General features: G+C 43.3%; 2 protein-coding genes across 2 annotated transcripts in view; one reads left to right on the top strand and one right to left on the bottom strand.

Annotated features, from left to right (window-relative positions):
- The window catches only part of grid1b (glutamate receptor, ionotropic, delta 1b), a 691,238-nt gene that overhangs the window by 516,099 nt on the left and 158,648 nt on the right, over positions 1-16,491 (top strand).
- On the bottom strand, positions 94-5,029 carry LOC146967117 (sterile alpha motif domain-containing protein 3-like). Its single transcript, XM_085761797.1, has 4 exons — positions 1,654-5,029; positions 1,388-1,540; positions 890-982; positions 94-492 (listed from the first exon to the last, which is right to left on the bottom strand). Exons 1-4 carry the CDS (start codon positions 2,653-2,655, stop codon positions 169-171), a joined length of 1,572 nt encoding a protein of 523 aa, XP_085617923.1. The 5' UTR covers positions 2,656-5,029; the 3' UTR covers positions 94-168.

Here is a 16,491-nt window from a genome sequence, read left to right as displayed (position 1 = left end):
CTGTCCTTCTCTCCTTACCCTCTCTCTTCTCTTCCCTTCCCTTCAAAAGTTGCAACTAACAAATGTTGAAGAATATTATTACTGTCTTTTTTCTTTTCTGCTAATTTATAAAAACAACAACATCAGCAAAAACCTCACATTTGACTTGGGAAGAGGGGATTCTGGATCTTACATTACAAGCTGATTCTTGAGTGTTTGAAGTTTAGGTTTCAGATCTGTCTTACCTAAGCTCAGAAGTACCTGTTGAAAAAAATCAAAAGTGTTCTTCATGTACTTTGGGTAGTTGAGATGAAGTGCATAGGTCAAACCGAAGACAATGTACATGGCTTGGGGCAGGCTCTCAACATCCATCACAATGTTTCCCTCCAAGATGATTCCCACTGAGGATGCATTGTGGTGAAGGGACTGCGTGTGTGGAGTGATGTTTTCCGGTTCACGGCAAAGGATCCCCACTGGCACATCACTGTACGAACCTCCCTCATCATTAACATCCTGAAAGAAAGAATAGGGCACCGTCACATCACCATGACAACATATAGTGCTGCAAACAGCCTCAATAGGTACACAGCCCACATGTCTGCCCTGTTCAGTGTCCACCCACCGCCCAGTGCAGTGACCGCTACAGAAAATCACTCAGGACAGATGCAATAGGCATCCACAAATGATCTGGAGTGAACAAAGGTCACAATTTTGGAGTTTGCCTCTTCCAGATAAGTTTTTTTTCAAACAACAGAAACAATTAAAAAAAAAAAAAACTATTAACACATGCACACCCTAAAATAATACATATAGTAGGGAGAGAGGAGGGGAGGTAGAGAATGGGGGTAGCAAGGGAGGGGGAAAGGAGGAGAGGAGATAAAAAAGAAAAAGAAAAATCAAAGTTGCTTACAAAGCAAGCCTTGAAGAAGGTGGATGGATCATCGCCGAGAATGACAGGAAGACCCCTGAGGACCAAGCATCTGACTTCTGTCACATCCGAAGCCTGGTGGATTGAGAGGGCAGAGAGGACATCACACACTTAAAATAGGGTCCATGTGTTACCCTGAACACGATGTGCACACACATAATCAATAACACACAGCAAAATCATTTACAATCTGGACCCCACCTGTTCACTCATCAGGTAGTTATTTGCATCCTCATCTACAGATCAGCTACAGTATAGGAAAACCTGACAAACTAATGTAATGGATGGTAATTAATTACTCTTAGGACTGAGGAGTTAGTTTCGTCAACTCCATTAGGCTATATAGGCTACTAAATGTCAAGGAAAAGAAAGCACCTGCAAACAGGATAGCTTGCATTACCAGTACATTTATTTACATGTGTGTTCTTTCAAACTCAGACTGTTTTCTAAGACATAAATATAGATTTAAAATCAACTAACCTTTGTTTGTCGCATCAGGTCAGCCAACACCTGCCCTGTGAGCCCCCTCTTTGCCTTAAAAATTTCTATGAGTCTGGGACTGTGATGGTCAAGGGCCTCATAGAACTCATTTTTCAGGCTCTTGCCAGCCACCCTGCTGAACTCCAGACACACCTGAAACGTAAAAATACAAATAAAACATGTTCATGTTCAAATGAGTTTGTGATCGTTTTATCAACAGAGCAGTTCCACAAAATACAACATATGAGAAAAATATATAGGCCTACCTGGTGTTCAGTGAATAGAGCTGGCCAACGTTGACGTATCTCGTTGATCTCCGGCTTTTCCTTTACAACCTCATTTCTTCGCAGAGCGAATGTGACATCCATTTTTTGTTTGATGAGGACTCCATTTCGGATTTTCTTTTTCATTTCCTCCACAATGAGCAGTCGCGCATCCTCAAGGCTGGAGTCATCTTGTCCGTCTGGGTAATCTGGTAAATAGTTCACCTCTCCTCTCCTTGGCTTTTTTATGCCCTTGTTCGGTGGGTCTCCACCAGGAGAGTGTTTTCCTTGTTTCCCGCTGTTCACGGTGACATCACGGTGACCCAGCTGACGCATTTTTGTTCTGTAATTACCCATCTTAAATTTCAAGCTGTTTTTCCAACCGCTCCAGCCTGACACTGATCCTTGCTCTTTGAGACATGGGTGTGCTCGCACCAGAGCTGAGGCAACAGCTTCAAATTCTGCATTTGTTGGATATGCTTTCAAGGCATATATGGTCTCAGCCAGCCTCTCCAGGATGTCGTGTTTGAGCTCCTTTGACGGAATGAGGTGCGATCCATCCTTGAGATGGAGCAGATTTGCTTGACGCAGCCTGTACTCGACATCCACAGAAAATTTTGGTATATACAGATCGAATTCCTCTGGCCACTGGCGTTGTCTTTCCTGAGAGGAGTCGGAGAGGATGTCTGTGTCTGCCTGGCTGTGTGTGTCGCTTAGTTCTTCACTTGATGTTAACCCTGGGATGGGCACCTCCACAAGACTAAGAACTGGAATGATTTTAAGAGTGGGTCGCTCAGGCAGCTCTGAAATCTCTGTTAGATTGCACAGTTCGTTATCAAAATTGGGATCTTTAAACTGTAAGCTGAAGCTATAGTTTATTTGAAGAGCATCTTTAAGGGAGCCAATCAAATGCTCAACTGTGTCAGGCTTTGTCTTCAGTTCCACCTTCCTTATGTCTGCTTCAGTGAGGATAACTCTCACAAGCATTCGCTGCTGTGCTGCCATCTGGGGAGAAAGAGAGAGATTGTTCAGCACAGAATATAACGTTTGAGAGTCACCATTAGTTTCCCACTTATTCTGTATGCGGAAAGGGGGAAAACATCGTTAAGCTCTGACAGCAGTACCGCACACAGGGGCACGGTTACATCAGGGTAGCAAACTTCATATGATCTAAGGTGCTCGTGGTACCATGCACTCATTACTCTGCACACAAACATGATTTCTGTATGAACTGCAACGATGTGTGTGATCTGCCTAAACTCAGGGAGACCTGAGCAGGATCCTGCAGAGACCACCATATCTGCCTTGTATGTAACTCCATCTAGACAGACAGATGATGCTACAAGAACTGCTGTTGGCTTGTGGATTTTCTGACTGAATACTCTCTGGATGTTCTCAGGGAAAGATGATACAGAGACCGTAGTGACCTTCTCCATCTCAACAGAAGGTTTGAAAAATGAACTTGAGTCTAAATGATAGCTGATTGCTTTTTGATGTTTCACAGCAAGTGTTAAGGCTACATTCCTGTAGTTCTGAGCATCACGGATAATCTTTTTGAAAAATTTGTGCTTTCCTTCAAAGCGCATAGTCCAAACATCACACAGTGGACCAAATGCTTTGATAAGTTGAGGATAATGTTCAATAAAGTGGTGTTTCGGTCTCAATCTAAACTCTGGGAATGTAGACTGCAGTAGTTCTCTGTGTTCAGCTAACTTGCACTCCAGGAAGTAGAGTGTTTCTTCAGTAAACCTGGGGGCGACTGCTAACTCCACAATGTCTTTGACAAGCATGAGAACTTCCCATGCCTTTTCCCCAGGAGGAACATACTGGCCAACAAGAAATGGAAGGAGCCTAATTAGGCACCAGTTCTCATGCGCATTTCCCCCGGTTGTGCCTTTTGTGGAGAAGCCTTTTGTAATTGGCTGTGGCTGATCAGTTTTGTCAGTGAAGGTGTATGTAAATGACCTGATAGCCTGATTCACTGTTTCAAGATTGAAATATCCCTTGGACATCAGATCTGAAAGGCACAAAGACAACTCTATTGGGACGATGCCCTCCAGAAGATCATGCATCAGGTCAGGAGGATAACCTTTTACAACATGAAAGTGTTCCAGTTTTGCAGTCAAGGGGCATTCTTTTTTCACACCATATGTTCTGCTCAGTTCTGGGTTTTCCATCACTTCCTGCACTTGTTTGTCATGTCTGTCTTTGTCTCTAAGCTCAAAAGCACCGGAGCGCACCTCTTGTTCTTGAGTGTCACTTCTACTTGCCATGCAAACTCTGCAGAATTTATCAACAGAGAAGCTCTCATAGAATCCAGCTAGTGCATGAGCCCCTAGGTTGTCAGCAGCTACGTATAAGACAGTTCCTTTCACACTTGCACCCAAGGCCTCAATGTAAACACCATCTTTTTCTAGTGACATCAGATCATGTATAAGTGGCTCCAGCACTTTAGCATAACCACATTCTTTTACAGTGGTTGTGTTGCATATAAGAGCAAGCTGGATAGAGTTGAGTGATGCTCTATATTTTGCTGGCATATTGGCAATTACCCAGTACACCGCACACATCTTGTGTTTTTTCTTTGACGTCCCCAACGGATTGGCGACTTCAAAGTCATCGATGTACATCCCAATGGCAATTGTGAACTCATCATTAGTAAGAAGGCCATTTTCTCTGAAGTATATACCATCTACATGAGTTCTGTATTCATTTGGAACATGTATTTCTTCAGACATTGCTTTATCTAAAACATCTGTCTTGCTCAGCAACTTCTGCAGCATTTGCTGTATGGGAACATATACAACCGATTTTTGATCTTTGTCAACTACATACTCTACAGGCATCACCAGCGGAAATTCTTTAGACACATACGATGCTCTCCTTTTTGTGGTTGCTAGGGAACCATCTTTGCCGCAAAATGTTGTCATTACGTTGGTCTCTGAAACAGCACTGCTCACCTGTTTCACAATCGACTCATCTATCTCAGAATCATACTCCTGAAGAATCATCTTCACCTTATGCTGCAGAAGTGGCTCTGACAAATAATGTATATCACAAAGCTGTTTGATAACTTCCTGTACAGAGCGCTCAGGTATGTGGAGAATAGTCTGCATCTTTAAAAAAAGAGCAGCCAAGTTGTGCTCCAACTGCTTTTCTAAATTATGAAGATTTATCTCTGAAACTTCTTCACTGACATCATCTATCTCCCCCATGTCTTCAATTGGCAATGACTCATCTGCAACATCACTGTCTTTGTTTTCATCACTCATGTCAACATTAACTATTTCTTTCTTGTACATCTTCCAGTTGTCTTCTCTATGTGCTTTACTTTTATGTGCATTAAAAGTTGAATACACACTGCTCTCAAATCTACAGCCTGCATATGGACACTGAACCTTTTGGTTAACTTTCAAGTGTCTGGTTCGGAGGTGAGTGAAAAATTCAGATTTGGAGCAGGGCTCACTGAAGTCACACAACTGACAGCTGAATTTGAGCGCTTCATTTTCTCCTGGTTGTTCCTCATCATGAGTTTTAGAGTGAATACGAGATATGTGTGCTTTAAGGTTATTTAAGGACTTGAATGTGCACAAACAGTCCTGGTGCAAACAGGGAAATGGTACTGTTCTTGTGTAACTTCCATGTTTTAACCTGTAGTGTTTAAATAGTTGTGCCCTTTTCTCACTGATAAAACCACAATATTTACACTTCCACTCCATCTTCAGCTAGCTACAGTTAGATGAGCTAAGGAAAAATGACAGTTAGCTAACAGTGTAAAGCTTCTGAAAATAACAATTTGAAATTGGCTCTCCAGATGAACACAATAGCCACAGAATTAACTAAATAATAAAACCTTTAAGACGCATGGCAGCTAAGAGTGGGACTAATGGCCAACTAACAAAAAAAAACCCCAAATAAATCAAGAAAATAAAGCTAATAGCCTAATGTGAGTTAGTGTGCACCAACTTACCAGGATGTTTGTAGCTCAATGGCTAAGCTAGCTGCTTCACCACCGTCTCAGTTCAACTGCAACAGAAAAGAAGTGTCATAGTCGAGCCGACACATCAGCTCCGTGTAATGTTAAAAGCAGCCTAACATAAAGACTTCTAGCTGAGCAGTCCGGTCATTAAACTTTAGCTTTGCGCCGCCGATGTCTGCTTTGTCTTCGTGGGGGCCTCCAGGGGGAACAAATGCGGACTGTAACGACCGCGGCGGACTCGCCAGACACGTCGGGGCAAAGCTCAATTCAATTGTTATGACCGGGGCCGGGCGGGCTCGTGACTCCTGTCTTACAATTTACTCCGAAAATAGAAAGCTTCTGCGCAAACTTACCTGGACGTTTGCTGGACTGTGGTCCGTGGTGGAGTTGGGTAGCTCGTTCACAGGCTCAGGTGTCTGGTTCAGGTTCAGGCGTCTGGCCGCTCAGCTAACCGTCTCACTCGCGAGAACTAGAATTTTGGCGGGTGGTGACTGTTGGTGACGTCAATGCGTTTCAAACAAGCAAAACTTTATCATATTTAGTTGTCTGAGCTCAAACCGAAACCGCGACACTCTGAGACACGAACTTGTGTAGCCAATGAAATGGCAGAACCGAGACACACCCATTCCAGCGCTCCGGTCGCTGTTTTTTCTTTCTTTTTTTTTTTTTTTTTTTTTCCTTGTCGGACACGTTCTTCACTCACACACACATCACATAGCCAGAGCACTGGCCTGCACAGAGTTTATGAAATAGATTTTTCAACAATTTGGTCGGGTTTTACCGTTATGCCCGTTTATGAGGAGGGAGAGACTGAGCTGAGGCTGTGTGTGTGTGTGTGTGTGTGTGTGTGTGTGTGTGTGTGTGTGTGTGTGGGGGGGGGGGGTTATTTAAAAACTACAGTTTACTCAGAATTATTAATTAATGTAAAGAAATGACACAGGTTTAAGTAATACAAACTCAGCTTGTTTGAGTAACACACATTGATTGGATTTAAAATCACAATTACTATAAGAATGGGCTTGAAAAAGTTCACCTAAATCAGAATTAACAAGTAATGTCAATAAATTGGACACATTTAAGTAACATGAACTCAACCTGTTGAGTCAAATCAAAATCTGGGTTTACAGTGTGTGTGAAAGGAGACGATTAAATGAGCTTTGTGCTGAATTCAGTGACGAGTCAATGAACTTGTAAAGAAGTTTGGATTCATCATCCACCAACAGTGTGAAGAAGAGCTGAAGGCTGAGCAGCTTAAATGTCAAGTAATTTATAAGTGTCCACACGCTGCTGCTGCTGCTGCTGCTGCTGCTGCCGCCTCAAACAGGAGCTGCTCACCACTCATAATAAAAGAGATAATAAAGTGGCAGCCAAGAGAAAAGATGAAAAGGCCTGAGAGTGGAAGGAAGACGGAGAGAAAAGGATGCAGTAATGAAACAGTAGAGGTCAGAGATGGAGAGAGGGAGGAAGTGGAGGAACAGAGGGAGGTGTGAGAATGGAAGAAGGAGAAGAAGTGAAAATGAAATGAAGATGAAATCTAGAATCTTTTCTGTCTCCGTGGAACCAACTTTATATTGAAGGAAACGTTCAGCTCTGAAGATCTGTGGTGTTCCCAGATGTTCCCAGATGTTTGTTGGGGATCGTGTGTCTCTATCATCTCTGATAAACTCCTCTTCTCTCATCTCTGCTGCTCCAGGCTGCAGGATACATGAGCACTACACCTCATCTCTGGCTCAGCTGTCTAGGTGCATTGTGGGTAATATAGCTAGGAACCAGGCGTTGCCTAAAGGAAGAAGAATGTTAATGTGTGCAATAACAAAGAAAAAAAAAAAGGATGATTCTTGTTTTTAAACCTCTGGTGTCAGAGTGAGAGCATCCGTCACAAGCATCGTCTTCATCTTCATCTTCTCTGTTTTATAAGATCGTTTATATTCAGCTGAAGAAAAGTGGATTTGGATTCCTGCAGCTCTTCATCTCATCCCCTCCTCCCTACTCACTACATAGTGAATTCAATATAGTGACTGTATAGTGACTCACTGGTCAAATGAAAAAACACTTTCGGACACTACTCCGCCGCACAGTTATTTACGTATTACGTCACGTAATTAAAACGTTCCGACCGCGATCGTAACGGCCGGTGTAGTTACCATGGATACAATCATGGTAGGTACCAACATAAAAAGAGGAGTAAAGCAATATATTAAGCGGCAATATATATTTAAGCATCAAAATTTGTTCAATCAAACCCACATAGTTTGAAACCAGGTTCAAAACATACACAGCCACTCACAACTAAGCATAAAGTCTGCTAGCTTAATGCTAACGTATAATGTAAAATCTCATAGACGGGCTAACAGAAATTAGCATCGAACCTGTGGTCAGTTTATAAAGCTTGTTAGGAAATTTGTTCCGACATTTTTTTTGGGAGTCTGTGGAAGCCGCGACCGGACAACTCTGGCAGCCTGGACACATTTATTGAGGCTGCTGCACTACTGCATTTATTTGGTAGCTACACCGGTCACTACTGCATTTATTTGGTAGCTACACCGGTCACTACTTCATTTATTTGGTAGCCACACCGGTCACTACTGCATTTATTTGGTAGCTACACCGGTCACTACCGCATTTATTTGGTAGCTACACCGGTCACTACTGCATTTATTTGGTAGCTACACCGGTCACTACTTCATTTATTTGGTAGCTACACCGGTCACTACTGCATTTATTTGGTAGCTACATCGATCGCTCTGGGCCGCTGTGGTAACGGCGATCCGTGACCGCAATGCATGATGGGATATCTTGCTCCGGTTAGTGACCATCGGATGTTCACTACATTTTGCGGTGAATTGTGGGATAGATTCAGTCACTACATTAATAATCACTAAACATTCAGACACCACTACAACATGGCCTGGTCACTATATAGAGAGTAGGGGGGGATTTAGGACACAGCCTAAGAGTCTGCCTCAGTTCTTGGTCTTCTGCTGGAGGACTGGTGGTTTATCTCCTCGTCTTTCCTTGTCAGTCACCTGCTGCTCTGTTCAACGTGACCTTTGGTGCAGAGCTGGCCTGAAGCAGCAGGTTCGATTCCTCCGTCAGAGAGCGTGCAGCAGCGAGCGCTGGAGGAGGAATAGGTTTTTATGTTTCCTGCCGATTGTTGTCCGTCTGCAGCGGCTGCAGCTGATTGGTTTAATCACGTCAGGCCTGATGTCTATCATCAGCTTTCCTGTTTCCTGCTCTTCACATCACACTCTGCTTGTTTTCCACTGAGTGGGCAAATGGAGGAAGTCTGCTGCTTCATTTGTTGCTGCTGTCTGCTCCTGAAAATCACATTTATTTTTCTCAGAAACACAGACTGAGAAATAACAAGTCAAAGTTTTATTCTGTTGAAAGGAAGAAGAAAAAACTTTTAAAACGTCCACAGAAACAGAGACGTAAATCTATCATCCAGCTTCTCTCCAGAGGAAACGTCCACACCAACAGTCTGCTGGACGCTCGCCGCTCGCAGGTTTGATTCCCACAGGAGAAAGTGAACGGCAGGAGGACGGAGAAGTGCTGAAAGGGATAGTTCACCCAAAATTCAAATTTCGGGGGGCTCCATGAGAAACATGAGAAATTGTTCAGAACATTTTTATTTTCTATATTTTAAGCTTGTTTGTAGCGGAAGCTCCCAGTGTTGCTCTGCCGGAATCTCGTGCAATTTGCGGAGCAGTGAACCAAGACACTGGGAGCTTCCGCTACAAAGCTTAAAATAATAATTTTTGGAACAATTTCTCATGTCGGGGCTTCAATACAAGAGGGACATTACAGACGAGCAGTATGGAGGTATTTGGATGTTTTTTGGTGTGTCTTTTTGGACAAAGAAAAGTGAGCTCCGTTCTCAACCGTCATATGGACATGCAGTGCTGCACGGAGAAATTTGAATTTCGGGTGAACTATCCCTTTAAGAAACAACATGGAACAAGACGATGGAAACATAAAATCATAATCAGGTTATCACATGTCACCGTCTCTGTATCTAGAGGTCAGAGTGTGAACACGTTGTTACATTTTAATAAATCCCTTTAAAATCAGGCCTATTTTTTAGGCCTTTTCTCGAAAATTGCATATCCATAATAAAATGAGTATATCTCTGCAACCACAAGGTATATTTGAATACTTTTGGTGTCATAGTAAAGGGAAAAAAATGAGGAATTGCTGAGATGTGTAAATTTCAGTATATCTGTTACTGGTGAAGAGTAAATGAAGATGACACACAGAAAAAAATTAATAAAAATTAATATTCGCCTAAAAAAAAATCATATTTTTGATGAGTGCCCTTTAGAATAATGCTGATGAAGCTCAAACTCTCTATAAAATCATTGTACAACATGTGAACATTGTCTCTGCAGTGGTTGATTCTGATTAATTGAAGCAGGACAAAATTATTGAGATTTTACTACAAAATATCCAGGCGAACTTTCCAAAATGTCCATTTTTAGCACAGCTTGGAACCACCTGCTACTATAAACTATTGTTTAATCTTTATTTTCACACAATTTGGATAAACTAACTGAAAATAAATCTACTGGAACCGATTGGAAATAACTAACATGCTGTATTCAGTCTCTCTGCGTACTGCTGCACTCTCAGAGCAGCTTCTGGGTGGGTTTGGCTTTCAGCCTCTATCTCTGCAGCGCAGTGGTCGATTCGAGTGAGGGGCGGCTCATTTTAACCAATAGAGAGAGAGGAATGACGCTAGACCCAGATCGATGTGATTGGCCGCACTGGCAGCCATGTGCCAGCCATGAACCAATCAGATCAGCAGATCCACGTGCAGGCCAACGTGGGGTTGTATGCGCGCGCACCAGGCTTCCGTGTAGGGTCCTAAAGCCGTCGGGTTTCGGCCCGGCTAGTTCAGATGTAAACACTAGGCAGAGTTCAACTGGAAATATTGTGGATTTACCCATAACACAACCTTTTCACAGCAAAACAGCAAAGGTAAGAGCAAATGTACGACCATGTTTTGGCCACGCAGTGTCTGTTTTTGCTCGACTTTGCTGGTTGTTGTCTTCTCCCTCTGCCGTGCTGCTGCTAGCTGCTGTGTTAGCTGCTGTTGCTGGGGGACGCCCCGATGTTCACGTTCAGATGAGAGGTCGCTGATGTGTTTTGCTTTATGTACAGTTGTATACGAGCCAGAAATGTGGCGACTGGGTCCACACAGAGGTGCTTTATGAAGTTTGATGTCTAGTTGTTTGTTTGAGTAGTGTTTGGGCTGTGTTTGGGTCATATAAACATGGTTTTTACACGTTGTAGCCCAGCTTCTGCTGTTTAATTTGACATATAATATGACCATATCCTTTCATAATCAGTGCACTGGGGGCTCTGTTATTGTTATGCATGTCTTCAAGTCCCCCATATGGGGGACTCTGGATTTTCCTCATTTAAACTGTTAAACAACAACCTGACGATGACCTCATCACGTTCATTAGCAGCGTGATGTCAGAGCTCTGATGTTTCATAACTTAAGCCTGCCACACACATAAAGATTTTATAAATCTCAACCGATTTATTATCTGTGAGAGACCCCACACATGAAGATAAAAAATCTGTGATTGAACAGTTTTGATCGTATTGTGTGTGGTGTGCTGCGATATTCCAAACACAGCTCACCACACACATTAAGATGTTTCAGAATCTTGACCTCTGGTCAGAAAACAATCCGGCATCAGCAGCGATACCAGGGGTGTCGTTGTAGCTACTCTTTCGGGTCTATTTCCGGAATGGACAATAAGAGAGACGTAATTTTTTTTTTAATGAAAGCGGGACACTTCAGCCTTTACAACGATCCCATCTGTGTGTGTCTGTGGCTCCGGACGCCGAGCAGTCAAGCGGCTGTCCAATAGGGAGCCGTGCGCTGTCACATGACGGGCTGTGAGCGGCGGTCACATGATCGTTTAAACATGGTTGCTCTATTGCCGGCTGTGGCCGGCTACGAGCGCTACCGTCTTTGCTATCGGCTATCAGGAAGCCTCCTGTGTATGCGTGAATGTCTGTGTGAACCTCATGTAATGCCAGGGCTGCACTGTGGCTCTCTGTAAGGTTGCCGGTCCTGTGCGGAGAAGTGGCTTGTTGCCGCGAGCAGCAGCAGAGCTCGGCAAGCAGGCACTTCTCCGCACAACACCGGCTCTCCACACACAAGATGACTTTTGATTGAAACGGCCACCGAAGTCGGCCCCGATAATCGTAAATATTGAACATGTTTAATACTTACGATTATCGTTGCCGAACGTTTTCCGAGCCGATTGTCGGGGGAATTTTGACTCTTAAAGCACAACTATGCAGGATTTGGGCTGTAATTATTGTGGCTCAGAGTCACTGTGATGGTTGAGTGACCTGTTATGAAGTGAATGGGGTCTAGGCCAATGCGCTCACCCCCCCCACTGGCTGAAAACCGCACTTGCAAGATCAGTCGTCCGTCTCGGTGTTACAAATCTCGTCAATGGATAGAAGTATCGCGAGAAACTACCTTACGGCAGTACGAGATAAGAACGCATATGACGTCATACATGTCACGAATCGTGATTGGTTTGAGTTCGGAAAGTCGGAGGAAACCATGGAAACATGAAATGTTTACTGATGAAGTTCAGCTTGTGGCTAACGGGGAGCTAATGCTAACACAGATACACACACCATGGGTCTTTTATAAGATAATGTAATACATCATGACACACACACACACACACCTTCGCGTTTTGGAACCTTTATTCCTGTGTGTGTATGTCTGTGTCTTTGTGCCTGTGTGTGGCTGTATTAGCGTTAGCTCCGTGTTAGCGTTAGCTCTGTGTTAGCATAGCGTTAGCTCGGTGTTAGCATTAGCTCCGTGTTAGCGTTAGCTCGGTGTTATCAGGGCTTAGCAAACAGTAAACACAAGCACATGTAGGGGGGGTGGAGGAGGTGGCTGCGGCGAGTTTTTTTTTTTTTTTTTTTTTTACGACAGTGACATGTGGCTCCCAGAACTGTGGGGGAGCTCCGGAGAGGGAAAAAAAGAGAAACCAACGAAGGAGCGAGCTATTTCCGGCCGACTTGCATTGTTCTGCTTTAACACACCACACACTACAAGAGAATCTTATAAGATAATCTTAAGACCTTAAGATAATCGGGCGGTGTCTGTCCGTGGTCGGAAGGGGGAAAATCGGGGCAAAATCAGCCCGATTATCTTTATGTGTGTGGCAGGCATTAGTCTGAGAGTTGTGAGAAGTTGAGTCACTAGTTTCATGATTTAATCACATTTCCTGTTAGATGTTTAACTGCAGGGCATGATGGGAACTGTAGTGCTGCTGTGCTGTGAACTGTAGTCACCTCAAATGGAAAACAGATGTGATGTGATTCCACTGCAGCGTTAGTGTATAGTCTCTGGCATCAGCTACCTGACTATATGAAAACATCTTTTATTTAACATGATCTAAATTATTGTCTTTACTTGTAACTTAGACTTAGACTTTCTTTATTGTCATTGCACAAAGAAACACAACAGTGATTTTTGGCCACGAAATGTTGTTGCTTGGCTTCTGGGAGGGACACAGAAATAGACCATTTAAATAGATCTCTAAACAATACACAAAAATATAAATATAAATATGATCTATATAATTGGCGCAAGTAAAAAAAGAGCTGAATAATAATAATAGCGGTGTAAAAAAGAATAAAAGTGCACTGAAATGTACAAATTTGTTTTTTGAATATGTTCTTCATTAGTGAGGTTTTCATACTGTAGAAGCCCTTTTGGGTTTTTTACCTCCACTTTGCACATACCTCATATATCATAATGATTATTCATACTATTTTAAATTCTATGTTCGTGCAAAAAAAAATGTATTCAACCTGTATTTACTCATGTGAAACTCAATGAGACTTGTTTAATTATGAGCGTTACCTCTGACCTGAGAGCAGCTCGTCTCCACGCCGTGGACACGGTGTCGGGACGGATCAGCTGACGTTCACTCACCTTCCACCTGACTGGACAGGTGTGAACAGTGAAGTGTGTGTGTGTGTGTGTGTGTGTGTGCAGCTCGTTGAACTCCTGACTGCAGGTAATTAATTCTAAAATTAGACAGAAACGACCTCTGAGCCTCAGTGTGTGTGTGTGTGTGTGTGTGTGTGTGTGTGGGTTTTCACACAGTGGTTTTTTCACTGTGTCGACCTTTGACCTTCCCCTGGAGAACATTAGTGTGTGTGGGTGTGTGTGATATTTATTTCCCATGTGAGTGTGTGAGATTCTCTTGGCCTTGGTATAGATGCATGTTAACAGCGCGGCCTTGTAGCCTGCTCTGAAGTCCAGATTGGAAATGAAGCTCTCGTCCAATCAGGAAACAGATTCAGCATCACATCGATGCAGTGTAGAGAAAACATCAACATTAAACATAGAAATGTGTGCACTGCAGAAACTCAAAATCTTACCAAGAACATTTGTCTTATTTCTAGTCAAAACAAATCTCATTCTACTTAGAATAAGACTCTTCACATAAAAAGTAGCTTGTTTTTAGACACTTTTTACTTCTTTCAAGCAGATTTTCACTTGAAATAAGTAGAAAAATATGATAGTGGAGCAAGTTTTTCTTTCTTATTACAAGCACAAAAAAACTTGCAGATAATTCTACTTATTTTAAGTGAACATTTGTTTGAAACAAGTGTAAGTAAGTAAATTTTTAGGTGATGAGTCTTATTTTAAGTGGAAAGACATTAGTTTTGACTAGAAATGAGACATTTTGACAAGAAATAAGACAAATATTCTTGGAAAGATTTTGAGTTTTTGCAGTGAATAGAAAATATATATTAGATATGAGTTCAGTCTGACTGTCAGACCTGCACAGTTTGCGTGATCCGATAAGTTTAAATAGATAAATAAATATATAACAAAGTAGCAGGGTGACATCAGTCTGGGGGCGGAGCCACCGGCTCGGAGCGTCTCTCTCTCTGAGGGACAGACACACGTCCACAGGCGGAGGGATCGAACCACGTCACCTCGAGGTCAAACATCTGACGTCGGATGTTTTAAAATCTATAAAAATGTGTAAAAAATAAAAATCTGTGCCACATGTGGAGAAGAGAAGCTGGTTTTTCCCAGGCGGTGTGAACGCAGCCTCAGCGTGGCCTCGGAGCGGAGCCGGGAACGCCGCCGCGATGCTGCACGGCGGCGCTCCGGTTGACGCTCATGATCCCAGACGGCTTGTTTTCATACATGTGTCACTGGTTGTTGTTGTTGTTGTTGTTGTGTTTCCCTCAGCGCTCGGTGACCTTGCCTCTCTGCCTCTCTGCCTCTCTGCCTCTCTGCCGTTCTGCCTCTCTGCCTCTCTGCCTCTCTGCCGTTCTGCCGTTCTGCCTTTTCTTCTGCAGCTTCGCCTTCGTCTTTAAAAGTTTGGATTAAGAAAAAAAAAAAAGAAAAAGAGGCCTTGGAGCCAGAGAGTTAAAGTGGAAAACTTCCAGAGAGAGTTCTGTTGCTGCTGCTTCGTCTTCAGCCGCTGGATGAGGTTTGATATTGTAAAAACTCTCCTCTCCTCTCTGCTGCTGCTGCTGCTGCTGCTGCTGCTGACTCCAGGGCCTTTTTATAATCCAACTTTTTTTTTTGAGAAATGAACGAGCCGAGCCGTGTTTTCAGCCAGCATTCACAATGAGTCTGCACTTACGCTCTGAATTCACCTACAGGCTCCTCACATGTAGAGAGAGAGAGAGAGAGAAAAAAAAACTCAATCTGCTGCTGCTGCTGCTGCCAGTCCCCAGAATCCTGACATGTTATTACCTTCTTCTCCTCCGCTCTCACTCCCCCAGCTCGGGAAGAAATGTGAAAAACCCAGAAATATGTGTGAAAGTCTGCACTCAGCAAAGAGGAGGAAGAGGAGGAGGAGGAAGTCTGTGTTTCACTATTATCAGATTGAAGCAGCAAGCAGACAGGAAGTGGAGCAGTGCACTCGTCTGTTGTGTGTCTGTTTGTTTGTTTTTATTTCATCTAGTACGAACCCACAGGACGGTTTTATTTCCTACGTCTCTGAACACATCACAGCAGGTCCAGCTCACATGTTGTTGTTGACCTGCAAGTTCACAGGAAGTCGAAGAGAAAACAAACAACATGGCTGCACTCCGCTGTGTGTGTGTGTGTGTGTGTGTGTGTGATGTTGATGCTCTGAAACTCCTGTTGTCCTCCTGGGTCAAGGAAGGAAGGACGAAGGGAAGGAGGGAAGGAAGGAAGAAAGGAAAGGAGGCAGGGAAAGATGGGAGGAAAGATAGAAGGACGGAGGGAACAGATTGGGCCAATCTGGTCAAAAGGGAAGGAAGGAAGAAAGGGAAAAAGGATTGTGGAAAGAAGGAAGGGAAAAAGAAAGGGAAAAAAAGATGGTGGGAGGGAACAGATTCGTTCAAGGAAGGAAGAAGAGGGAAGGAAGAAGGGAAAGCAGGAAGGAAGGGAGGGAAGGAAGAAGGATTGTGGAAAGAAGGAAAGAAAGATGGAGGGATAGAGGGAACAGATTCGTTCAAGGAAGGAAGAAGGGAAAAAAGGAAGGGGAAAAGGAAAGATGGAGGGTAAATTGGATCAAAAGAGGAAGGAAGGAAGAAGAAATAAGGACGAAGGGAAGGAAGGAAGGAGGGACAACAGGAGGGTTACATGAAGCGTTGTCGTCCGGCTGCAGGATTTTTGTGGATTTGTGGCGTCATGAACCAAAAACTCTCTGAGACTTTTATTTTGAAAACCACGGGCGTCAGAGGAATCCTGAGGAACATCACAGCTTCCATGTCGATTGATTGATTGATTGATTATTTATTGCATTTTAGAAAAGGCGGTAACACACAGAATTTGAGATTCATGACTGGCTGTGCTCTAGTCCAATAAGCTG

Source organism: Trachurus japonicus, chromosome 19, assembly GCF_045865225.1.
Source record: "Trachurus japonicus isolate A0001 chromosome 19, Traja_1.0".
NCBI classification, from domain to species: Eukaryota; Metazoa; Chordata; class Actinopteri; order Carangiformes; family Carangidae; genus Trachurus; species Trachurus japonicus.
Note: the sequence above shows the minus strand (reverse complement) of the source record. Positions and strands in the feature narration are given on the sequence as shown.